Source organism: Perca flavescens, chromosome 6 (genome assembly GCF_004354835.1).
Source record: "Perca flavescens isolate YP-PL-M2 chromosome 6, PFLA_1.0, whole genome shotgun sequence".
In the NCBI taxonomy this organism is placed as follows: Eukaryota; Metazoa; Chordata; class Actinopteri; order Perciformes; family Percidae; genus Perca; species Perca flavescens.
In genome coordinates this window covers 32,383,856-32,411,207 of record NC_041336.1, presented here as the reverse complement: position 1 = coordinate 32,411,207, position 27,352 = coordinate 32,383,856, and the positions used below count along the sequence as shown (strand labels likewise).

The 27,352-nt window shown below is 44.2% G+C and overlaps 2 protein-coding genes across 2 annotated transcripts in view; one reads left to right on the top strand and one right to left on the bottom strand.

The window, feature by feature from the left end:
* snrka (SNF related kinase a) overlaps window positions 1-6,321 on the bottom strand; it is a 37,145-nt gene extending 30,824 nt beyond the window's left edge. The window contains exons 1-2 of the mRNA XM_028581765.1: window positions 6,127-6,321; window positions 4,729-5,442 (exon numbers count right to left, since the gene is read on the bottom strand). Of these exons, the coding sequence (XP_028437566.1) occupies window positions 4,729-5,407 (679 nt within the window). The 5' untranslated portion in view covers window positions 5,408-5,442; window positions 6,127-6,321. The remainder of the gene's footprint in view (window positions 1-4,728; window positions 5,443-6,126) is intronic.
* Window positions 6,322-9,293: 2,972 nt separating this feature from the next.
* pomgnt2 (protein O-linked mannose N-acetylglucosaminyltransferase 2 (beta 1,4-)) lies at window positions 9,294-25,853 on the top strand. Its single transcript, XM_028580300.1, has 2 exons — window positions 9,294-9,634; window positions 22,732-25,853. The coding sequence occupies exons 1-2, from the start codon at window positions 9,384-9,386 to the stop codon at window positions 24,617-24,619; spliced, it is 2,139 nt and encodes a 712-aa protein (XP_028436101.1). The 5' UTR covers window positions 9,294-9,383; the 3' UTR covers window positions 24,620-25,853.
* The last annotated feature ends 1,499 nt before the right edge of the window (window positions 25,854-27,352 follow it).

Sequence of the window (27,352 nt, the reverse complement as noted above, 5' to 3'; positions counted from 1 at the left end):
CTTTGTTTATAGTTATGATTTCATCTCGCTTGTATGCTGCACAATTTACATGACAGCAGAGGTGTACAAATGAAGGTTCACTCAGAGTTCAAAGTTCCTACACTAGTTCAATTTGTATTTTGTATGTCTTGTTTTTACTTAATACTTACATTTAAAAAAAAATAATTAATAACTGTTTTCATTCAACATTGTGCCCATTTTTTTTTTTTTATCATCAGTGATTAAGTAACTCTTTTAAACTTTTAAAAACCCCATTTTTAAAAAGGATATAATCTAATTATCGTTATCGTCAAAAATATCGAGATATTATTTTTTTGTCCATATCGCCCACCCCTATCTCATAGTGCTGCAATCAGACAATTCAGTGATCTGATGAACGCTGCCCCTCGACCTCCTCCTCCTCCTGAGCTTGAGGCCCGAGATGCTTTGACCGTTAACTATCTTTTATATTGGAAGAAAGGTATATCTAGAAAGGTGGCCCATGGAAGTCAACGGTTTGGAATAACGTTTGGATATGAAGCGCAGGCAAAAGTGGTTGCTTAAAAAGGGGTAAAAGAAAAGAATGAATGGCATCTCATTTTAGATTTTCTCCCGTTGCCAAAACATTTCTCCGCTGACTGAGAAGTCTTCTTTGTGAATATGAATGTTGGCATTAACACTGCGCATGGGAAAATTAATTTAGAAAACACAAGCTGGGGCGCCCGGATAGCTGTTAGCAGTTGGTAGAGCGGGTGCCCATATGTGGAGGTTTACTAAGTAGTGTAACATATAATAACGTTACACAAATACATGCAGCCACAGGTGGAGTGTCAACGTGCTGCATTCACAATCTCACCTGCAATGGCAACTGAAATATTGTTTAAGGAAGGACACAAGTCTTCACGTTGCATTGTATGTGTGTTACAGACAATAGGAAGCTGGTCTTAGTCTCAGTGGTGTGGAGCCAGATGATTGAGTTACAGTCCAAGATGGGTCTCCTGGCCCAGTCTAAACACCAGCATGGATTAACTGTTCTTCCATCTGCTGGCAGCAGGCAACAGAAACCAGGACTGGTGATTAAGAGCTCCGGCTGCTCTCTGGAGACACGGCGCTGAGGCCCCGGCGCGGCAGACGCCACGGCTGCCAAACAGCTCTGCAGAGGATGACAGGGCTCATCAATCGCAACATGGAGGGGCTCTCTATGAGCTAAAGAACGCCTTAGAGCACAGCGTGTTGACCCTTCTAATACAAGCTTTACCCTGTCTTTATTAACAGACACCACCCCCTGTAATGAAACTGCTAATCCTCACTGATTGCACTGCACCTCATACAGACGACCTCCACTTATAGCTCCCAAACATACCCTCAAACCTCTCGCCTGTTTCAGCTGTGTGTTGCAAATGTTTTGGCCATTTTCGGCCTTTATTTTGGTAGGACAGCTCTCACAAAGTTCAGGGCTTCACCGTCAAGCCAATGACAAAGCGCCTTTTGAGTTGCGCGTTTCACTCATTGAGCGAGCGCGGTAGTTTGGAAATAAACCAAATAGATATTGATGAAAACCCAGGTACTAGTGACGAGCATCAGCCAACCGCTCAGACTCAAGCCCGACTCGTTCCGAAAAAAGGCTCGCATTCGGTGGTGTGGAAGTATTTTGGATTCAAGCATTACAACGTCTGATGCGATTTGCGAGGCATGCGTTGCCCTCGCTGCAGCACCGCAAGGTAACACCAACAATCTTTACCAGCACCTCAGACGTCACCACAAAGTGCGATATGATGAAGCCGTACGAGGTAAGAGGTCCGAAAGACGTTTGAATTAGCCTATTTACTGCCACGTTCAGGGCCATATTCAGCGCAGTGCATTAAACTTCTATTTTTGGTAACCTACTTGAATGGCCTGTTGAATGTTAATTCTATAAAAAGGCAAAGCAGTCAAAGAGTGTGCTAAGAAATCATTCGGTTTTTGATACTGTACTTAAATTGGCAATTGACAAACTCCATTTCTCTAGAGACTGAAGCTGTAGCTGCAGCATGTTGATTGACATGTTTTAATTATGTAAAGACGTGTTGAAGGAGTTCAGATAGACCCTGTATCAGGGCCATATTTAGTTCAGTGTGTTATAGGTCACCATTTTTGGTAGCCTACTGTAAATGGCCAGTATGTACTTTATTTTCTTTATTCATTGAAGCCTCTGTGTTTACAGGCTTGTGGTGATGCACAATGTGCTATAGGTGCCCAAATCAAAATCTATATTTGGTACTGCCAATTTTCTTTTGTCATGGTTCATGTGTGCAATGAACATTACACTTCGTGAGAAAGAAATCGTGGCAGAGAATTGTAAAAAATAAATAAAAAAATCATGATTCATATTTTTCCCCGAATCGTGCAGGCCTAGCCTAGGGCTACAAAATGTGCAAACAACAAGCACTCTTCCATGGCTAATGGCTCGGACCACAGCGGCCACTGTAGTGCTTAACTAAACTGCCCCGAGATGCACAGGGAAGCCCAGGCAACACAGAAGCAGAGAGTGGTACGGACACAAAACGCCTTCCTTGTATCCATCTACTGAGCAAGGTGAGTGGAACTTCCTCCATTAGGAAGTAGGAGTGCACCGATACCAATGCCCGTATCGGGTCATAAAAAAGAGCCCCGATACTACCACACCCTGGTACCGCCTCATGGCAAAGTGGCGTGAACTTCTCCGTCGAGCAGGTAGGCGGTGGAAAGAGGAGCGATGCACGTGGACGACGTCATCGGACTTTGAGGTCTTCGTCCATTCTAAAACGTCACTCAGTATTTTGATATCAAGAACAATATGATCTATTTTATTGATACTAGGGAAATGTCCAGCCCTTGAGCACTGAGCTTGGAATAGATAAAAAAAAATACTATACGGTACTTTCAAAATACTGCAATATCAGGGCAGGCCAAAATCATCTTGGTGTCTGAAAACACCCTCGCACCCCAGGGATTATTAAGTACTCGCATCGGTACTCTGTATCAGCGAATACCAAGCTGTAAGAACTTGAACTTGGTCTTGGTCTTCAAAAAAAAAAGAAGAAAAAGTGGTATCGGTGCATCCTATTAGGAACAACTGCTTAAACATCACAGAGAAATATACTATCCTTCACTGTCCAGGTTGTGTGTGTGTGTGTGTGTGTGTGTGTGTGTGTGTGTGTGTGTGTGTGTGTGAAACTCGAATCAAAAAGTAACCACAGCTTCCTTATTGCCTGTGCCGCACCTCTTAAGTTTGTGAGAACTGTGACCAAAAAAAGGGGAAGCTGGTCGACTGCCTTTGAAAGCATTTTTCTACATGCATAAACACTCATGAGAGCGAACCCTTCAGGATTAACACCACATGAACAACCACGAAAAAAAACAAAAAAACTGTATGTAAAAAACAAAATGTATCTGGATGGAAGGCCATGGGCCAAAAATAAATGTACCGTAATTCTTGCCATTCTCCATAGATAAAACCTACGTATGTAACTTAAATGGGAAGTTTACCAGCACTGTGCATTACATTGCCGTTAAACTCAGATTAGATTATTATTTTAAATGTCATGATAATACAACATTAATATCATGTATCCTATAATGGCAATATTCAGACTTGTTGGTGTAATTGTCTGTCAATTGAGGAACTGTCTAGATGTGCAATTTGATGTACAATTTATTATTATATATTTAGGGCCCTATCTTGCACTCGGCGCGGTGCAGCAGTTGTCAATTTCCCGTCCAGCGCCCGCGTCGTTTAAATAGCGAATGAACCTGCACCCATCTGCGTGCCCTGGTCCTACAGGGAGGTGTGTTCAGGTGCATTCTGGGCGTATTGCTATCTTGAGGCAGCGGGAAGTGATCGCGCCATTGATCAACAAAAACCTATTCTGAAGTCAATAGCGCAGCATTGCATTGTTATATTAACAGCAAATTAGTCAAATGCTCCTAGGCTTATGCACGCGCACACTATGCTTGATATACACACACACACACACACACGCAGCGTTCTCCAGTTACGAACGACACGGAACAAAGATTAGTGGCTGTGTTATAGTTGCTAAAATAGTGTACTGGTGTGGTACACCAGCGGGAGTCTGCCCATGGACTTTATTATTTCTTATTAAATTGACCAGATGCTCAAGCTCTGGCATGTATTTTTATCACTATCGGATGAGGCAGACACGCATTGTGTCAGGTGAGGACACACACATATACAGACGCTAGCGGAGTTCCGATGAGGCCAATTGATCATAAACAGCGTTCCGCCAGGTTTCCCCAAGTCAAATTTAAGACCATTATGAATGAAATTTAAGACCTTTATCGCAACATCAACTAAACCCTAAATTCAGCTTTTTAAAGCCAAGTATCTCATTTGTAGTCTTAAGACGGCAAAATGATACAAGGACTAGCGAGAGAAAGAACTACAACACCACGGAATTCAAAAAAGCATTAGAGGTAGAGTTGCACGGACGGGGGGAAAATTAAGACCTGTCACAAGTTATTTAAGACCTAGAACATAATACTTGAAATGTAAGCCTTTTCAAGGCCTAAAATGTTGATTTTGAAATTTTAGACTTTTTAAGACCCCGCGGAAACCCTGATAAAAGTATCACTGAAAAGACAAGCGTAATCACGGATCCAAGATCAAGCTCAAATGCTGCCTGGTAGTACTGCACTAGTGTCACTCTGCCATTTCCTAATGAACAGTGTGACTCATTTCATTACTTCAGCGTTTCATGTTTTGCATACCTACGGCTGGAGCATCATACTCATCACCCAGCAGTATTTCCGGCGCAGAGTACGCCAGAGATCCACAGCTAGTGGTCAGCTTTTTCCCCGGCTGAAACTTGTTACTGAATCCAAAGTCCGTGAGCTTGACCAGCCCTTGTTTCTCAAAGAATACCACGTTCTCGGGCTTGAGGTCCCTGTGCACCACGTGCAGCCGATGGCAGTAGGAGATAGCATGGACAATCTGGGCAAAATATTTCTTCGCGAGCTCCTCGTTCAGACCCTCCTCGTGTTTCATGATGTAGTCAAACATATCCCCTCCGTCGCCGAGCTCCAAGATGAGGTAAAGCTTGGTCTGAGTGTCTATCACTTCATACAGGCGCACGATGTTGGGGTGCTGGACCAGCTTCATGCAGCGCACTTCCTGGAAGAGGTGGCCTGTGGCCACCGTGTCTAGCTTTGTCTTGTCAATCACCTTCACCGCCACTTTCTCCCCGGTGAAGACGTGGCGCGCCAGCTTGACCACGGCAAAGTGGCCGCGGCCCAGAGTCTTGTCCAGGTCGTACAGGCCAGCGATCTTGCCATCGTAGCCCCGCTTGAAGCCTGCCATAGCTGGGGAGGGCGACGGGGAGAGGGGAGCCCCCGCTGGAGGCAGGGGCCGCTTGGCCGAGTCTTGTGGGTCCAGCTTAGTTCGGATCATCCGAGGCTGGAGGAGAAACCCATGGCTCCAGCTTCCTAAATGATATCAAAACACACACATCATTATTACTACACTAATAAGTCATAGCTGAGTTCAAATAACCATACCCCCCCCCCCCCCCCCACACACACACACACACACACACACACACACACAGAGTGAAGCATATTATATAGGCTACTGTATATACACTTCAGTGTTGGGCTTGTTGTGACAGGATGCTGCTGCTGCGCTAACGTTAGCTCGCCTACCCTGACGTGCTGCTATAATGAACCAAGTAAACCCTCCTGAACTCTAATAAACGGCTTCCTGTAGTCGCGTGCAAAGGCAGCCGGGTCTGACCACAGACTGGCCCGGGAGTCAGCTGCATGGTAACGGGCCCGGGCTCACGTCACCAGGGGCTAGCTCGTTGTTCATTGATTGATAAACGTTAGCTTACCGGCTGACTGACGTTACCTGCTCTGGTTCTTTAACGTTAGAAGGTTTCCCGCTGACCCACCAGACAATAACCTCTCCCCACACACACGCACACACACACACGCGCACACACAGACAGACACAAACACACTCACAAACACATACATACACACACACACACACACGTAGCTGCTAACACAGGTACACACAGTGCTGCTTTCACGTCACATATCACACAGCTAGCTGTAGTTAGCATGTAGCTAGCAGCTAAAGTGACTAACGTTACGGCTCGCTCAGCTCACCTCCCCAGCTCCGCTTCGGAGTCCGGTCTCTAACGGGGTCTCTACCGGGGTCTAGATGTGTCTCTGCCGGGTACCGTGGGTGGGCGGGGGCTTCAGTGGGTGCTCTGTACTGAAGCGTAAACGCAAACGATCAGAGAAGACGAGGAGGCGACCGCGGCACAGTGAAGGGTTCATCTGAGAGACGAGGAGGCATCATCGGTGGGGCTGTGATGATGCTGCCTTCACGTGCTGAACAAAGGGTCGACGTTTTGACAACCCTCAAACTTTCGCCAGGATTGCCATCGGGCTCATACATACACGTGTTCTGAAATGATTCCCTCTGAAGAGAAATGAATCATATAGACCGTATAAAATTTACAGATATCATGTATCACACATGTTTAGTAGAATACTGAAAAGACATACAAAGCAATGATTTTACCATTATAGATTTCATAAGGTGGACTGCGAGAAAACGGTGTTTTTTTTATTTTCACTATTTTGTTATTATTGTTATTATTGTTCGACTAAAACGTGCTTTCCTGCGGGACAAGTTGGAGCTTATGTATTCACAGTTTGGGAGCTGAGAGAGGGGTCTTTACGAGGATCACAAAAGGCAGCATATGAGCGTTGCTAACCGCATTCAACTCTGACGTCAAACAGTCCTTTGGTGGGAAAGGTTTACTGGAACATTATTATATTTACGCGTTATTATGGAACCCACGCAATCTATATTCCTCCAAATTCTTACATATTAATACCAAATGTAATTTTTGCAATACATATATATGTGTTAATATATAAATGTAAATGTATTGGTTTTATTTGGTAAAATGTACCAACATAAATGCAAAATAACAAAAGTTGCCCTAATATAACTGAGAATAAAAGAATAGGTCTATATAAGACTGCACGGTGAACTCTTCTGTATAGCAGAATGTCTCCTATTATAACTGTGTATTAGGCTATTGAAGTTTATTCATCCCCATTCATCCCCATTTTTTAATTAACACTATTTTTATATATTTTTTAAAGTCATATTCTTCTTCCTCCGTATCATTTTATTGAGTATGTGTCTGAAATGTTGTATATGTGAATGTTTTTTTCAATAAAGGTGTTGCAAAAAAAAGGGTCACTAAAACATTATTTTATTTACACAACAATACTTAATAAATGGTAAAATTAGTAGGCCTATGTAATGGCAGTGACAGCTTGGCCTTAATTTAAGGCAGTGTTTTATATCCATTCTTAAAATCCATACATGTTGGGGTGGCCTCTAGCTCACCCAGTAAGAATGTGCACCCCATGTAGGCAGAGTCCTTTGTAGCAGCCAGGGGTTCGAATCCGATCTGCGGCCCTTTTGCTGCGTGTCATCCCCTCTCTTTCTCTCCCCCTTTCCTGTCTATCCACTGTCACTATCAAATAAAGGGAAAAAGCCCTAAAATAATAATTAAAAAATAAATCCATACATGTTATTGCTGTGGTCCAACCCAGTCCAGAAATATATAAGTAAACATGAGCAACTCCCTAGTCAGCAGTGCGACGTGATGGAGTATAGCTAGGACGATGCAGTGAGACAGATGTTGTACAGGAGACTGAGAGCAGCAGGTGAGTGCTGAGAGGGTTTCACACCTGAGAGCTCTTCAACAGAATCAAGCCACCAGATTACAGTCCACGGAGCAGCTCCACACTTTATAAAAAGTTTGAGACTATACTCTGGTTTCCGGCTCTGAGAGGGAGCAGCTCACGTTCACCGACACTGACTGAACTCGCCTCGGCGGTGGAATTAATACATTTGAAGCATTTGTGTTCCCATCGCCTCGTTTCTGTGCGATGGATCCACTGCCCTGTCAGTGTTGCTTTGGTCCTTATCAATAATAACCGGCGTATAGTGACATGACGGACATAACAGACATGAGTGTTGGCCTGCAGGCCTCAGAGTGTAGCCTGTATACCTTCTCTGTTGGGATGTTAGTGATACTGAGAAGCCTGAGTGACCAACAGGACATCTGTCCTCACTCCTCACAGCAGCGCTCATTCACTCTCTCCGAGACATGACACGATTCTCGTTTTGTTGAACTTGGCTAGTTTTTTTACTGCAGTGAACATGAGCTAAAACATGTTACTAAAAGGCTGTCGGCTAAAGTATGGTGCCAAACAACAAGGATATGGAGATGGAAAGGAATACTGTTCTGTGAGGGAATCCAAAGAATGTTAAAAAAGAAAGAACGCCCAAATATATGTGGGAATATATGGGAAAAGATGGCTAGTGTCCCAGCAGGCCAGTATAGGCCAGTATGCCCATTCATCCACAATACCTGAAGCATCTGTCAACTTTCACACATAATAGGAATGCAGCCATAAGTAATGCCATCTGTGCTCTTTCACATCTTCAATAAATAATAATAATCCAGTTGATCAAAGTGATCCGTATAGCTTCAGAGAAAAGAGGCATGTGAGGCACTGACCACGAGTGCCTGAGTCACAGAGGAAATTATCATTTACTTCATACTATGACGAAGCATTCTCTGTGCCGAGTCATCTCTGAGTTCAGAGACTTGGAGCACTCTTGTGGCATCTTGCTGTGGACCGGTCTACCTTATCAACACGCTTAACGTTGTCTTTCTCCTTCTATCTGTAGGTGTTGGGGGTCTAACCACAGGTGTGACCTGAAGCTGATGCCTTCGTTAATATTCATGCAGGCTTATGATGTCATCCTCGCCACAGTGCTGCGTGCTTTTCTTTATCTGAACTCCAGGTGGGAGTGTTGCCTTGTGTTTGATGCGTCACTGTGCACGCTGCTTTCATTATACAGTGTAGGACTTCCAGCTTGCTTCTCTGGTGGTCATTCACATGGAGTTTGGTTGATGGAGGACATCTAAAAATATAGAAAATGTTTTATGTTGTTTCCCCTAAATGATCAGCTTATTGATCACAGTGCATTCTGGGTCTAATATATGTATTTATGTTTTAATGTAATGTACGGTATGGTATAAGTTTGATCATTGCTATGCTATTTTTATTTTGTCTGTACAGAGAGCTTCACCATTCAGCTGATAACAACATGCTAGCTGACATGACATTGTAAATGAAGAGTTCTACTTTGTGGAATGTATGAGGTAAATATGCATAGCCTATAATTATCAATAGCGGGGTGAGTGTCATCGCGAGATCGGAGCGCGGGATCTTCCTCGGCGGTAGGCGGAGACTGGAGCCTACCAGCAGAGTGGACGGTATCCGGCGGCAGCTGCTCTGTCTCTCTCGTTTATATACTGTCTATGGTCTCTCTGCCGGTTCGCAGCTGGACTATTAGCCCGTCTCCGGAAACAGCAGCACCGAGAGGAGCTGCGAGAGGAGCCGCGCCGAGAAGAGCCACCGCTGGTGTGCTGCCAGTCTCGGCTCTGCTCTGCTGTTGTGTCCCGCTGCATGGCTTGTGTTGCCCGGCGCTCGGCACCGTCCGTGGCGCTGCAGGAGGAGAGCTAACGCTAGCGCCGACCCAACCTGTATGCTGTTTCACCAAAGAGCCACGGTAATGATCATATGTCAATGGTAATGATGATGGGCTGTGTTTGTGTTGGGCGGGCGGGCAGACGGAGCTATGTATCGAGGTGACAGTCCTTTCTTCAGTTTGATAATAGCAACTGTATTCTGTGGATATCTGCTTTAACATGCAGTTCAGTTCTTATCCAGAAATAAAAAATGTAAGTAGAATGATGTTTGCGTGATGCAGCTGCTCCCGGTGTGTGACAGTAACATGTGATGATTGGAAGGTTATAGAAGGTGAGGGTTTAAGAACAATGATCCTTCCTCAGTGTGAGCAGGCAGGGAGCTCTAATATATATATATATATATATATATATATATATATATATATATATATATATATATATATATATATATATATATATACACACAGAATATGAAAATACCACCATAGACACTTTTTCATCCAGTCCCTGGAGTTTGTTGTATTCTTAAGGAAAACACCCTGAAGTGACAACTGATGATGTTGATCCCAGAATTATGATTGGCTGTTGCATTAGCCTCTGTATCCTGTTGTTTCTGGGGCTGCTCCCTCTTAGTCGATTAGTCGACTAATCGGTCGTTTTGGTCTTAGTCAACTTAGATTTCTTTAGTCGATTAGTCAGGTTTTATGCTTTTTCAATGCTGAATGACTTATTTCCAAGAAACGTACGAGCACATCTCTGGTAAACACAAGAATTAAAGTGGTGCATGACTCTTTGCGGAGAAACTCAGATTTACAGATCTGTCGATGTAAATCAACTAATCGATTAGTCGATAGAGTTGAATGAGTGTTAGTCCTATTTGTTTCCAATATATATGCTGCATTCAGCGCATGGATTGGCTACACTGGCTCACTTTAGGAAGTAGTTGCTGTACGTATTTGTGAAATGTCGTTGCATGTTAATTACATCACCATGTGCAATTTTTGATTTCATTTGTCAGTCTCTTTAGTCTTCCCTGCCCTCTTCGAAAGGTGTGTAAGGTCTGGTGTTGCAGACCCCGTCGTACTTAGGATCTTTTTTGGAGTAGTTCGTTCATTTAAAGCCTTTCTTTCCCACAAAACTGAAGTGCGGACCTGTGCAGACAGATGAGTTTGGATCACCCTCTGTGAATACTCTCGAGTCTTAAATGTCTGCAGTTTTGTTTCTAAGATCACTGGTATTCGTGTCTTTCCACATCCCATCAACGCCGAGCAGAGTTGTGTGTCACAGCGGACTCGCTCCCACTCAGTGTGGGCTCCAGTGCTTTGTTAGAAAACAGATTATGCATCGTGTACAGTATACTCCACCCCAAAGGTGCACATAAACACATCTGCAGAGAGATGTCCAAGCTGCTGTGCGTGCACCTGAAACCTTCAGTGAGTCAGACCGTGCTCAGCAGGATTCCTGACCCAGCGAGCCCAGCACGGGACTAAAAGAGGTGCATCTGATGACGAGCTGATCCAAGGCTGGCTCTGTCTGTTTATATGCATCGGGTGACCCCATTGTTTGATTTCCTGAGTTTGAAATTGATGTCTAGTTCCATGTTTTCTTGTTTTGGTTCTGTCTCTGGTGCGCGTGAGTGTTTTGGGCTGTTGGATGTCTGTTAGCCCTATTTGGGACTAGGGCTGGGCGATATGGAGAAAATCAAATATCACGATATTTTTTACCAAATACCTCGATATCGATACCGCAACGATATTGAAGTGTTGACTATTGGTGCTTTCACAAAATATTTACACAATGAGATTTCTGATAAATAATCATCAGTAATGTGGATATAATGACTAAGTGGGTAAAGGCAAATAATAGAACAGTTACAACAGTCTGGTAAGTTCAGAAAATGACATCACTTTACTGTAATGCAGCCTTTAAAACCAGGAAAAGACAACACTTATGTCATATCACGATATTACAATATCCAAAATCTAAGACGATTTCTAGTTTCATATCACGATATCGATATAATATCAATATATTGCCCAGCTCTATTTGGGACGGTCTCATCCACTGAGTGGGAGTGGCTGTGCTCAAGTTACCCAGATATACATTTGCAAAATAACCCAGTTATTTTTTATTGTAGACCAAAAAAAAAATACAGTTTGAAAACACTGAAACTCTGATCAAACATCAATCTCACCTTTTTGTATCACTTGTCAAAGTGTGAAGGGCCCATTGTGGCCCTGAAACCACTTGTCATAGTAGGAAAAGCACAGCTGAAATTGAGAACCTTAACATGGCTCAGTTCCATCAAGTGTCCCAGTAAGCTATTTCAGTGAGTCAGCATTAGAGCTGGGCGATTTGTTTCCCTAAAAAAATCAGCGATTTTTAAAAAAATAAAAAACTCGATTTACGATTTGATTCGTTTTCCTCCTCCCTTCCATTTAAAACAAAATAACTGCAAACTGTAAATATATTTTAAAAATATATATTTATTGTATTTAATTAATTAGTGCAGCAACATAAACAAAATTGCAAAGGCAAACCCTTTCTCTAAGTGAAAAGTCACTGTGCAGTGTGCAACAAAGATTGTTAAACATCCAAATTATTTATACTGTATTTGGATTTTTTATTTTTATTTTTGAAAATATGAATCGATTTGACCTACCAACTTGATTTTTCAATCAAATAGATTTTTTTCCCAGCCCTAGTCAGCATGCACAATACCAGGACCTCTCCTAAATGGAATGCAGCCATCAGTAATGGTTTAATACCAGGACCTCTCCTAAATGGAATGCAGCCATTCATTCACCTCGTGGGATAAAGAGCTGTTGGTAATAATCCACTTGCTCCGTCTAAAGATTCAGGTTTCTAACTGACTTTAGTTTATTTATACAGATATATTATATTTATCCTGCCCGGGGTGTGAGGAACAAGGAGATCACCACTGCCAGAGGCTTCGTCTAGATAAGAAGCTCTCTTTTCAGATTCACCCTTTATGGGTGGCAATAATTCTCTTTGTGGTAATTCATTTGAACCTTCTTAAAGCTGACTAGCATGCTGTGCAGCCAAACTTTCTTATTGTTGAGGAAAAACTCAGGAGCAGCACAACTCCTTCACATACGTTCAGAAGGTTTGGGAGACTTATGACTTACACAGGAGCATTTAAAGGTCCCATGGCATGAACATTTCACTTTATGAGGTTTTTTTAACATTAGTATGAGTTCCCCCCCCCCAGCCTGCCTATGGTCCCCCAGTGGCTAGAAATGGCGATAGGTGTAAACCAAGCCCTGGGTATCCTGCTCTGCCTTTGAGAAAATGAAAGCTCAGATGGGCCGATCTGGAATCTCCTCCTTATGAGGTCATAAGGAGCTAGGTCACATCGCGAAAGACACTCTGACATTTTTTGTGTTTGGATGAAAGGAAAAAATCAGTAGAAAACTGCACTTTAAAATGTAATTTTCATTCTTTTTAAGTGTTGCCTTTTCATATTCTAATCAACGTTCACTTTATTCAATAAAAGAACGATGGAAATGATTTTCTTTCACGTGTTTAAAATTCAACAAGCAATGTGTGTGGTACGAAGTTTTGAGCAGAATACCGAAAGCAGCAGAAATGTAGGACTTTATTTTTTATCGCAAGCAATATCGTCATCGGGATATTCAACAACGTTATCGCACATCTTCCTCATATCGTGCAGCACTCGTGTGCGGATCGTCCACACCAGCCTCGGTTTTCTTTGTGTCTTGGGAGAGGAGACGGCATAATGTGGTGGTGGCGGGCAGCCTCGGCCTCATATCTGCTCGCTGTTAGCAAACGACACAGAGAAGGCCCGACACGTTATTTAGTGGCAGGCTGTCGGTCAGGCGGCTAATGAGTCTCGGTTCAGAACGGGCGAGATGATGGACACACCGTGTGTCTCGCACAGACCAGGGGCTTTTTCGGACACTCGCTGGCAGACATTATGAAGCAGACAGCCTATGTTTCACCGCCAGACTGGATGGCATTGCAATACATTTATGAAGTGTGTGTGTGTGTGTGTGTGTGTGTGTGTGTGTGTGTGTGTGTGTGTGTGTGTGTGTGTGTGTGTGTGTGTGTGTGTGTGTGTGTGTGTGTGTGTGTGTGTGTGAGATGCACAATGAGAGAGAGGGTATGAGACTTGTCTTTATGCAGCCAGATTATGGCTGCTGAGCCATTCGTTCTCCCCAGTGCCGAGCGCTGAGCACCGAGCTGCTTGATCCGAGCTGACGGGCCACATCATCATCATCATCATCATCATCATCATCACGGCCAGAGGAGATCAGCAGTCAAGTGGCCGGAGGGGAAAAAAAAAGCAGGCGGAGGGAGGGAGGAAGAAAAAAAAAAAAAAAGGACTTCAGCGATAGGCTACAGTTAATGTTCTTCCTTTTTATTTCTCTTTTTTGAAGAGGCATGTCAGGGCACTCCGTAGGAGAAGGAACGTAGGGGAGGAGGGAAGAGTATCTCCAGAGAGAGGGGACTGCGAGTGATGAACACCAGGAGGGGGTGGATGGGTTGGGGTGGGGGGGGCAATGCGCCGCCACTCCTCCCGTGGCTTTGGCTTTCCACCATTCTCATTAACAAGCATAAGACTCTCTAGTGTGGCCCCCCACCCCCCCCGCACCACCTTCCACCACACCACTGGGCTGCTCGGTGTCTCCACAGCAACCACACATGCTAACGAGAGAGAGAGAGAGAGAGAGAGAGAGAGAGAGAGAGAGAGAGAGAGAGAGAGAGAGAGAGAGAGAGAGAGATCCGTTCTGTTGAGAGTGGATTTGAGAAGGATCACTTTGTTAACTGGTGCGATCCCGGCATTTAGTGGGAGGGGGGGGGGGCTGCCGCATCAGGAGGGAAACCTACTCCCATTCAGACAGATTTCCAGACCCGGGTCGGGCCAATCGGAACTATTTATCTCCTATGGGGTGGGTTTTGGACGATGACTGACAACTTGCACTTTGCGCAAAATATGTGATGCCGTAATTTTTTGGCTCGCAAAACAACCAAGATGGCTGCAGCCGATTTCTGTTCCTGTGACTAGAGAGGTTACTTTACATGTCATGTAGCGGATGCTTTTATCCAAAGCGACTTAACAATTGCTATATGTGTCAGAGGCCACACGCCTCTGGAGCAACCAGGGGTTAAGTGTCTTGCTCAGGGACACATTGGTTGATGTATCTCAGTGGGAATTGAACCCAGGGCTCCCACACCCGAGGCATGGGTCATAGCCACTGCGCCATCACCCACCAGAGGTCTGGACCCAGACGCTTACCGTGGCTTAATAACACGCATACTCAGAAATACAATATGGAGATGAGACCATTCCCTAGTGTTAGAGTAGCTCAGCAGGTGGAGCCCATCTAACATCTGATTATATTTAGAACTGCTGTGACCTTTTTTCCTGATCTGAACAGTTTTCTTCTCGGGCAGAGTCTCTGCTCGCTCCTTCACACTGCTGAACACGGACGCACGCACACACACACACACACACGCACGTTTGTTTTACTATCTTTGTGGGGACCCATCATTGACATAATGCATTCCCTAGCCCCTAACCTTAACCATCACAACTAAATGCCTAACCTTAACCCTTACCCTAACCTTAACCTAATTCTAACCCTAATCCTAAAACCAAGTCTTAACCCTCAAACAGCCCTTTAACCTTGTGGGGTCCTACATTTTGGTCCCCACAAGGCTGTGCAGACCCCACAAGTATACTGTATTCTCTGGGTTTTGGACCCCACAAATATAGTAAAACAGGTACACACACACACACACACACACACACACACACACACACACACACACACACACACACACACACAGAGACATACAGAGGCGTCCTTTAGCTTCCTCCGGTTTCTGCGTGTTTTAAAGAGCCCGGTGTTGTGCGGCTCTCTGTCTGGAGCCTGTCCATGTGCCAAGGCAGATGAGGGGGTTGTGTGCGTGCTGCACTGCCTTGGCTTTGACATTTCAAAGCTTGGCTCGGACAAATTGCAGAGAGCACGGCCACGCAGTGGAAGCCAGTGTGCAGGGAGAGGATTCCCAGTGAGTGGCGTAAACCTAACCCCTGTCTCTGCCATTAGACAGCCTGAGGCGACCCTCCAGTATATATTCACATCCACTGGAAACGACTAGGGGTGTAAGGAAAAAATCGATACACTTGAGAATTGCAATATTTTATTTAGCAATACTGTATCGATTTTCAAAAAGGCAATATGAATTTAAAAAAAATGTAAGACAGTGGTTTATGTTGTGTTTAAACCCCCTACCGCTATATGGCTATGCTGAGACGCACCACTAGTGTCCTTGCCTAACAATGCCTAACAGTGCCTAACTTTTTGCTAGAAGCTAACAATGTAGCGATGGCTGAACTTTGGCTTACTTTTTGTTTGATTTTCTGTGTACTGAATTGTTTACCTAAAGTCAACTTCTTTGACTTTTATAAACATCATGTCTTTTTTGAAATATTAGTTTTTTTTTAATTATACTTAAAAAAACAAACACAATGGGGGTTGGAGGTGGGTGATTATTCAAGTCTGTCTGTCTGTTCTGAATGTTTAAAATGGAGAAAAAAAAAATATCGCCTTACGCACAGTATCGAAATATTTCGCAATATATTGAATCGTGACCCATGTATCGTGATACGTATCGTATCGCCAGATTCGTGCCAATACACAGCCCTAAAAACGACATTATGCAGAGTGTAGACAAATCTTTTCCTGGCTGTCTTTATGGGCTGCATTGCTTTCTCTTTAGAATTTTAAAGTGCACTGGAGTTTCTCCTTCTCCAGATTCATTTCCTTTTCTTGTTCTGGATCTTGATTTTGTCTCTCATCCACCAACACATGGTTTCTTATGTAACAACAGCTAACCAATATACATCCCTTTTGTGTCCTATCTGACCGGAGGCGGTTTTCCCAGCCATGTCCGAGGCTTGGCTGTGGACAGTCTGGGCTAGGTAAAGCCATGCTGAGGGCACCACAACATAGCCCGCTGCATGCAGCTGTGTGCCTGCTCTGTCTGGACCTGGCATGCTAATGAGGTGGCCACAAAAACACAAGAGACGGGGACAAAAGGAGGGTTTGTTGTCTCCACCTCTCAAATCCAGGTCCAGCGTAGAGCTCCAGTCATGATGAGTAAACTCATTTATTAGTCAATGGACAGCAAATGAAAGTGCAGCGCATTTTAATAATTGATTCATCATTAGATTTGGGCATCGTTTTGGTTTGAACCATTTCGATTTCAATTCCAATTCTTCATTTTGATCCCGGTTCTTATGGATTCCCATTCTTTTTGAGGGGTGGAGTTGAAACGGGTCACATGCTTATTTCTCAGATAAGAGGAACATTTTGTTTTGGTTCAGTCGTGATATACAGTTTTACCGAGCCTTTTCAGCGTAAAATAAAGCCACTCTAGAGCGCCGCTTACTACGCTCCATGGCTGCAGCGCAACAAGCCTTGAGGTACGGTGGTTGCTACAGGAACCCAAACTTGCGCGTCTTAAATTTGGAACCGATGATCGCATTCAGTCAGCTTGAATCTGTTTTTGCAGTTGTCCAAGTTGTCCCTTTCTTCGAACAATCCTCCGCTAAAACCTTGGTCAGCTTTTGTCTTGCGTCCTCTTCGAGGGAGGTTGGCTACAGTACAATGGGCCTTTTTTAAAGCAACACCAAAGCACCAAGCATGGACTTGGAGCCTTGAGATTGTCCAAGTTTGGCTACGATCTTCTGTCTGTCCTCCTCAGACAATTCTCAGATTTTGTTCCTTTTCTCCATGCTCAGTGTGGTAAACGGATCTTTAGATGTCCGGCACCTGTGACTCACCACAGGTGAGTTCACGGTGAATCACCTGCAGGGCTGGGTGCTGAATTCGATACTTTTTAGGCACCGACTGAATTGCCTCCTTAGTATTCGAGAATGGAAAAAGGCCTTGTCATTCAATACCCAATTTCCAGACCTAGGAGGAGAAAATCTCATCAGCGTCAGTGAGCCAATCAAAACGCAGCACACTTCTACCAAGATCTAATAATGTCTGCGATTGGCTGTTTAACGTTGCACATTGTAGAGGCATGCAGGAAAAACAGAGACTGCTCACGCAGTAGGTTAAAAAGATTTAGCCCTATTCACCTGCTTGAAACGTTCAGGGATGGGTCACGATTTTCCGAATCCTCAAATAGTCAATAAATTATAAAAAATTAAATAGTTTAGAACTATTTTAACAGTGTTATGGTTTTAGTCCTTACTTGTACGCATGATCTAACATATGATCTTTTTACCCTCATCACAGACCATGAAAGTGCTGTGCTTTTGCAACTTTTAACAGGCTGCGAGTGAGTTCTCTTTTAACTTGTCCAACAGCTTCCCCAGCATTCAGTTCACATTGTAAAGACGGCTGCATGTGAGATGCAAAGTGCTCTGTGGATTTGATCACTGTCGAGTGCAATTGTCGTTTACCTAAAGAAGGGAATAGCTCGTATTTCAGCGTTCCGACTGTGAGACTTATTAACTTTGTATATGCATTTTAAGACTCTCGTCTTTTCAGTTGACACTGTCCTCTCTTCTGCGGAGCAGCTGCTTTGTGAATTGTGCATACTGTGCCCATGTGCATTCACTGAGTTTCATCACAAAGAGTGACCCTGTTGCCAGTGACATATTGTACTTGTTGGGATGACAGAAATAGCCCAGGGACTCTGCTGCTCTGCAGAAGAGAGAGAGAGAGAGAGAGAGAGAGAGAGAGAGAGAGAGAGAGAGAGAGAGAGAGAGAGAGAGAGAGAGAGAGAGAACTAAAGGCCTTCACACACCGGCGGCAGTTTTTACGCAAGTCATTTTTTATTTTTAACGGTTGTTTTTGTCATACTTTAATGCAGAATATTGCGCAGCAAAAAAAGATGACTAAATAAAGCCATCAACCAATCACAACGTGATAATGGGGATTATAACACAACAACACAGACGCAGTAGTCCAAACCAAGATGGCAGTCTTTATGACTCAAATTATTTTACAGCAGACTTTTTACTTCTACTCCTATTTCAGTTCGGCTTGTTTTCATTCCGGCTTGTCATTGTTCAAAAAAACCACACACAAAATAAACATCACGGTGTTGGTATCGGTAGCGGTATTGAACATTTTTGAACGATACCCAGCCCTACCTGTGTTTATATGTCACACCCCCGGTGTGTAAAGGCCTTAAGACAGTAACTGAGAATAGAATGAAACGGTGGACATGAGCGGGAGCATTGAGACAAAGCCAGAGCCGTAACAGAAGTTCAGTGAGTTATTAATCTTACTGCCCCAAGAGAGAGTCCGACAGAAAGAGGAGAAGGAGTTGGTTTGTTTGTGTGTGTGTGTGTGTGTGTGTGGCGAGGAGTAAAATGTGAGTAATGAATGTGCGTGGAACCTTTGCCGTAGGTTAATCCAGCCCTTAGATGGGTATTTAGCATGCTAGTTGGCTGGTGTTTGCAGCCAGCTGCTGGCAGTTAGCTGTTGCTTTGATTTGGACTCTCTCAATGACTCACTTGTTCCCTCAGTATGCAGATGAGTAGAGTTGTTCTGTTCTCTGTGCCTCCTCACGGTTTAATTTGTCTTGACATATCCAGGGAGGGTGACAAGGGGATGTAAGGTTAGGAAAATGTCTCATCGGTTTGTCAAGGTAAATACCCACTACTCCCAAAGGTGAGAGCAGAACCTGCTCTCATGAATCACTGCGTGGTGTCGCTTTCATAAAGAGCACTGCAGCACTGCGTGGTGTCGCTTTCATAAAGAGCACTGCAGCATTATACTGTAGGCTTGACTATTGATTTGGTAATTATACAAGTGCTCTTTTCTTTTCTCCTGCACTGGTGATAAGGTAATTAATACAATATTAAAGGTACCATGGCATGAATTTTTTTTTAACCTTAATGTGAGTTCCCCCAGCCTGCCTATGGTCCCCCAGTGGCTAGAAATGGTGATAGGTGTAAACCGAGCCCTGGGTGTCCTGCTCTGCCTTTTAGATAATGAAAGCTCAGATGGCCCGATCTGGAATCTTGCTCCTTATGAGGTCATAAGACCAACGAAGAACCAACGAAGAACCAACGAAGAACCAACGAAGAACCAACGTATCACTGCGTCATCTATTTCACAGACCGTTCAGAAAGCTCCATTATCAATAAAAAAAAGGTGTGCCCAAGGCAGGGCATAGCAGAGGCTCTGCAGCACAGCAGGATAGCAGCTGAGCAGACAGAGAGCAGAGAGGGCAGTCCCCCGACTTGTTGCTCTCCAATATAAGCTGCTCTGTTTTAGTTTACAAAAACGTGCATGCAGGCAAAAAATCACTAGCTAGCTGCTAGTATATATAGCAGTGTAATGTGCAATGGTAAAACACTGCAGTGCTCCAGCGACAGCAGAGACTCTGGAGATCCGGAAATGCTGACCAATCAGAGCAGACTGGGCTTTTATCTGGAGGGGGCTTAAAGTGACAGGCGCTCAGACAGAGGGGGAATACAGGAGCAGCTTCCAAGGCCAGTATTATAATAAGTGTTGTTGTTTTTTTTTAAACATTATAGCATGTAAACATGTTCTAGTAGAATCACAAAATACAAGTATGAACCTGAAAGCTGTATTATCTCCTTTTAACATCCACCTCTTTTGCCTGATTTTCGCCTATTTCTCATTCCCAAAGGGAAAAGCTTATAACAGAAGAACTGTAAGGCCAAAATACATGTATGAGGCATCATTTGAAACCTAATTTCTTCTACTTTATGGACATGTGCTTGATTAGCATGTGATTAAAACAGAACATACACTACAGCAGTTCAAACATGGTTCAAAATAGTTATTTTGGTCCAGTCTAAAAAAATATAAAAAAAATACCTTGTGCCACACTATGCAGGACACAACACAAACCTTCTACACCTTGTCAAGAACACCTATATAACGTTTCAGAACTCTAGTCCTAACCTAATGGAAGCTAGGGAGTTTTCAGTATTTGGTATAACAGATGTCACTGGTGTGCCAAAACCTCTCCAAAACTTCTCCAAGTGACCAAATGTTGCTAAATGCTTTTACTCAATTCTATGCTATTAGAAAACCTTTTTACATTCATTCAAACCATAGACAGTATAACATGGACCAATAGACCCCGTTGCTCTGGACGGAGACCAGTGAAGGCTATTAGAAGCACTTTTCCGGTGATGGCCAGCTTTACTGCGCAGCCTCCAACTGAGAGAATGTGACGTGAGCAACGTGTCTGAAAGTTGGAAGTCTTTTGGTAGCTGTGCCAAGAGAAATCTCAATCATTCCCAATCTTACAGATACGGAGAGTGTGTATGTAAGGAGATAACATAAGCACTTATGTTATCATATGTTAGCAATTATTGCTAACATGCTAGTTAACATTAGTAATTAAACCTAAACAGCTCATGTAAGTCGAAACTGCCTGCGAGCTTCTCCTGTACTATATGGTAATTCCTCTACTATGCGACAGTAAGTCACTTGGTTATGACACAATCGTTAGCTTATTTTTACAAAAACGTCTGCTACGGAGCCATAACGTGAGGTACAAGGTAATGAAGCCTTTTATACATTGTCGTGTTTCTTTGGAACTAAACAACGGACAAATAGTCTTCAAACATTTCTGATGTAAAGTTATTCGCAGTCAAGTGACGTAAAAAAAAAATGGCAGTCAGCGGAATGCTAACAGGAGGTGATGGCCAGTTAGCAACAAAATGGCGCCATAGATGGCTCGAGTTCTGAAGCGAAGCTTACCCCCTTGATTCAAACACTGTTGATCATATTTTTTTCTCATAAATCACATGTATGCGCATGCTGGCTCTGGGAGGCGGGGCTTAGGTCTGTTACCCATTAATTTGGACTGGTTCCCATTGGATATTCCTATCGTGCTATATACCGTTGGAAAGGGAATGTGATTGGCTACAACTGCCATGATTGACGTGTTGATAGCCAATGACAGCTTTTTCTAAATTGGCTGCTCTGAGAGATGACGCAGCATATTGACGCTCCACAGTGGGAGCGCTTGCTGAACGTCGGGGGCTGTCCTGGGGTGAAAACTAAACAGAAAAAGGTGGATATAGTTTCATTGTGTAGGCAGCAACCTGAGGAAAACAAACATACCCAGCAACACGGTGCAGGGCAAGGAGAAATATATTATTTCAGACGGAACGAGATCAGCTAATGAAGTTAGCAGACAGTTAGCGGACAATTAGCATGGATTCTACAGGACAATATTCATAACCTGGATTAATTCTTCTGAAAAAACCTTGTTATACTTTTGATCTGTGGACACTTACGGACTAGAGGAATATAAATAAGCCAGGAATGGACGAGGAATGAGCGTTTAGGACAGCCTACAGGTAGGGAAGCTTGATCATTTATTTTTATTTATTTTTTTATTTCCCAATAGCATGAGCACTAAGATCAATAATAATGCTTTGGTGCTAATGATTTCAGTAAAATGAACTGAATGATTGAATTGCAGAGAATTTTACCAATCAAACGATGTACAGCATGTCCATATTGACAAAAGCTTTGAACTTTTGTGGTTAAATACTATTATATATCATGTCAGAACATGCCTGTTAACAGGTTAACAGGTTAAAGACTTAGTTATGGTTTTATGTCGCGTTCTATTTACCTCGGAACTCGGAAGCCGCAACTGGGAATGACGTTATACCCGAGTTGAATGCGTTCTATTTAAAAGTCGGATTTTCATTGTTTTCATTAGCTCTAGCCCGGTTAGCTATCGTTAGCAACCAGTTGATAACAACGCATTACGCCGTTTTTGTGCATGCAAACAGCGTAACAACATGTCCACAGATAGAAGTTGGACATGCCTGTGTGAACGACTGATTTAGTGACACAAATAACAGAAGTGCTTATAACTTTATGTTACTTCAGCTTTCACAACTGTTGATACAGGGGGCAGCCACGTTGGATTTTGAACTCGGGGTCCGAGTTACGAGCTCGTAAATCCGAGGTCAGGGGGCGTATTTCCGACTTTGACCAAATAAAAAAACGAGTTGCGAGGTAAATAGAACGCGGCTAAGTTTGGCTTAATAATTAATTTGTTCTCAACCATATGTCTTTCTTTCTCCTCACCTACCCTGCCCTATCCTCCCCCTTTCCCCCTGTGGTCACCCCCTGCTCCACCCTCTTCTCCCTTTCCCAAGGTGTTGCTTGGCGGCGGATGTCTCGTCGCCTCCCTCTGAGGTCGGAGGCCAGTGGGAGTGGAGAGGAGGCTCGGCGGCAGCAGTGATGCGGACTACAGCGGCCGGCTGCAGGATGAGCGTGGGCGCGCTTCTCAACGGGCTGCTGGTCTCCGTCGTCGCAGCTCTGCTTTGGAAGTATTCCAAGCTGAGTGAGCACGCCGCCCTGCTGGAGGAAGAGCTGCACATGACACGGCAGTCCCAGGAGCTTTCGCAGGCCCACATCGACTACCACGTCGCCCTGCAGGCTCTTCAGGAGCACGGCACCCGCATGGTCTGCACCGGCAAGATGCACACCGACCGCATCTGCCGCTTCGACTACCTCTGCTACTGCTCGGAGGCGGAGGAGTTTGTGTTCTTCCACTCCAACTCCTCGGTCATGTTGCCCAACCTGGGGTCGAGGCGCTTCCAACCTGCCCTGCTGGACCTGTCCTCGGTAGAGGATCACAACACCCAGTACTTTAACTTTTTAGAGCTCCCAGTGGCTGCTTTGAAGTTCATGCCCAAGCCTGTGTTCGTACCCGATGTGACACTAATCCTTAACCGGTTTAATCCAGACAACCTAATGCACGTGTTCCACGATGACCTGATCCCAGCCTTCTATACTATGAAGCAGTATTCCGACTTGGATGACGAGGCGCGTTTGGTTTTTATGGAGGGCTGGGCTGAAGGCCCCCACTTTGACCTCTACAGACTTCTCAGCAGCAAGCAGCCGCTGCTCAAAGAGCAGCTGAGGAACTTTGGCAAGCTCATGTGTTTTACCAAATCTTACGTTGGCCTGTCCAAGATGACCACCTGGTACCAGTACGGTTTTGTTCAACCCCAGGGGCCCAAAGCCAACATGCTGGTCTCAGGAAATGAGATCCGGCAGTTTGCCAGGGCTCTGATGGAGAAAATGAACATCACAAGGGGGGAGGAAATGGAGAAGGAAGGAGGGAATACCGAAGACAATAAAGAGAAAAGGGACGAATACATAGTTGTGTTCAGTCGTTCAGCAACAAGGCTGATCGTGAACGAAGCGGAGCTAATCATGGCGCTGGCCCAGGAGTTCCAGATGAGAGTGGTCACAGTGTCCCTGGAAGAGCAGTCTTTCCCCGGTATCGTCCAGGTGATCAGCGGGGCTTCCATGTTGGTCAGTATGCATGGGGCTCAGCTGATCACCTCTCTCTTCCTCCCCAGAGGAGCTGCCGTGGTGGAGCTGTTCCCGTTTGCAGTGAACCCAGAGCAGTACACCCCGTACAAAACCCTAGCCACCCTCCCAGGCATGGACCTTCATTACGTCTCCTGGAGGAACACCAAGGAGGAGAACACCATCACCCACCCAGACAGGCCCTGGGAACAAGGGGGCATCGCCCACTTGGAGAAGGAGGAGCGAGAGCGAATACTGGCGAGCAAAGACGTCCCTCGGCACCTGTGCTGCCGCAACCCAGAGTGGCTCTACCGGATCTACCAGGACACTTTGGTGGACATCCCTTCCTTCGTGGAAGTCCTCAAAGAGGGCATGAAGACAAAGCCCAGCGCGAAGAAGTCCAAGTCGGCCAGCACCGTCCACCCAGGCCGGGTCAGAGAAGCCCAGTGTCAGACCTTAGTCCAGACCCCTAACGAGGCTAAACTCACCGTCTCCTGGCAGATCCCGTGGAACCTGAAGTACCTGAAGGTGAGAGAGGTGAAGTACGAGGTGTGGATCCAGGAGCAGGGCGAGAACACCTACATGCCTTACATCCTCCCCCAGCAGAACTACACCTTTTCAGAAAACATCAAGCCCTTCACCACCTACCTGGTGTGGGTCCGGTGCATCTTCAACAAGAACCTGCTGGGCCCCTTTGCAGATGTTCTGATGTGCAGAACCTAACCCTAACACTTCTACACAAGACTTATTCCAGACAGTCTGTTGGAACAGTGGAGTGTTGGGTTACAGTTTGTCCAGTTATTTGTCATATCCGTCCAATCCTAGAGCAGACTGCTGAACTCTTGCCCAGCGCTGTTTTCCTTGGCCAGCACAGACAACATAGATACTTCTGCTAGAACTGCAAAAGACTGAATCACAGGGTCAGAACTCCGCGGCATCGGCCGTTAATGAATGGAAAGGGTATTTCCTGTACCTAATGAAAGAAGTGAAAGTGCTATGTCTCTACTGAAAATACCAGAACTTAAATCAGCAGATTTATTTATGTGCAAATAATATATAACATGTTTTTTTTACGTATATAAGTCCAAACACTGGTTCTTTACCTTTTACAGTATGCAATATAGCTTTTCTGTGAAGATCCTAAAAAAGATTTTAGACTAGCAAGATTTGTAATGTTTTCTGACTTTGTCCAGTGTCTCTTGTGTGCGTGATACCTGTGTGACTTAGTTTGCCTACCAGCTGTCTGATCCCGTGCACCATTGTCTGCAGAACCTAGCCAAAACCAAAGCAACATTTTCCATCATTCACGCCGTATTACTTTTTCACGTCTCTCCCACTTCTAATGTTGGCTCAGATTTATACAGTTTTAAGCCTCTAAAGACATTGTAAAGGATTGGTGTAAGAGAACTGTCAAGCAAGAGTTTTCATGAATGCCACAGTAATCACTGTTTCTGACATAGGTGGAATTTCATTCCATGGAGCATTTCGTGATGGAATATCTTCAAACTGTTCTCTTCCAAGTGTTTGGGTTTCCACAGTGCCCAGCGGCAAAGAATCGGTTTTACTGAATGAATGAAGGATTTCTCTCTAATTGGCACTAATTACAACCATAACTATTATAATTTTGAGTGGAGAGTGAATTGAGTACGCCAGGTAGTAGACAGTCCGATTTGACTGCATTTCCATTATGAAGAAGGCCTGTTGCTGCGTAGGATTAACTAAAATGAAATTCCCAGCAATGTGTCTTAACTTTTCTCCGAAATTTTCCAGCTGTTAAGAAGAATGTTGGGATTGAAACAGACATGTGAAGCTGGCTGTTTCTAAGAAAGTGCTGCGTGTGTGTGCGTGCTGTAGCAAGAGATGGTTTATGGCACAAGTTTAAGATGCTCTAAGCGATGTTGGGTGACGTCACTTCTTCTTGACGTTCGAAGTATTGTGAAACAAAACGGAGACTAGCTCGCCCCTCCCTCATCCCGTCCCCTTCAATGTTATGTTATGCTAAAATGTTATGTTTAGTGGTGCAGGTTGGCGCAGCTTGTTATTGTTGCAGTTTGTGGAGCCTGGGCTGTCTACAGACACCGTGTTTTTTTTTTTTTTTACAGTGTGTTCAGGGGACAGGCAGCTCATGGATAGTGAGGAGATGTTTGCTGTATGTGACAAAAAAAAAAATGTTGTAGCCTAAAAAACACGCAACATCGCTTAGAGCACCTTTTTAAAAACTGCCCCCAACATGTTGTATATGTCATATTGTGCCGTTGCTGCTACGATGCGATGTACTCCATATCCATGAGCATTACCTTGCCCTCTTTGTTTGACTGCTCGCCACCTTTGTCCACTGATATTTTCTTCTAAAGTTCTGAATGCAGTTCTGTTGCCGATGCACGTTTTTAAGAGATTGCCATTGTTGTGTGTGCAGGACGTGATGTGTTTGTATTGTTGGCTAGATTTGTGCGTGCCCCTGTCCCCACCTCAGTGTGTGCTCAGTGAAACCTTTCTACATTAGCAAATAGTTGGAGTTTCTTTTCCAGTAACTGTGATTGAATAAAGAAGCTTATATTTCTTACAGTATCTGTTCGGTCTCAGCGGTTTCTGTCATTAACGCAATTCTACAATGCTTAATTATATTGATCAATAAGAGAAAACACAATGCACAGTCTCGTTAATATTTCCACAAAGAAAGAACATTTCTGGTATCATTGATTAGATAAATTATAATATGCTTTAAAATAGAATAGAAACCAGCCAGGATCTTTAGTATGACTAAGCTTAAAGGAATACAATAAAGTGATAACCAAATCTATCTGGGGGAGAGGCTGTGAGCTGGGACTTTATCTGAGGTGGTGAAGTTAAAGGTGCAGTAGGTAAGACTTCTAAAACTAAAACTTTCTGTCATATTTGCTTAAACTGACCCTATGTTCCAGTAGAAATACATGAAGCAGGTCATTTAAAAAAAAAAAATCCAGCTCCTCTGGCACCACCTACAGCCTGTAGTGCGATTTGCAAAAATTCACAGCTCCCTGTTCAGATGCACCAATCAGGGAACGTTCATTCTCCCTTGTGGGGGGAGGGGCTTAGGAGACCGTTCTGGGCTCTAGCAGAAAGGGGGGGAGGGACTGAGAAGTTGTCGATGTTCAAATTCTTTGGCTAAGTCCTGGATCTTCACAATCCTACCTACGGCACCTTTTAAAGGTCCAGTGTGTAACGTGTTTAGTTGTTGGGGATCCAAGCGTACAAGGGTTTAAGGACGCTGAGGAACTCAGGAGGGCCCAGTTTGAAAAAACCTTTTATTATATTTCTTGGCTAAATCATTAAAACTGTTGTCTGTGTTGTATTTTAAATTGTATTTTATGCCATTTAAACTGTACTTATTTCATCTTCTAGCCCTATTTCCCTTTCCCTAAGGGGCTTTGCCACTTGTCAGGCTGCAGTTGCAAATAAGAACCTGTTCTTAATGAC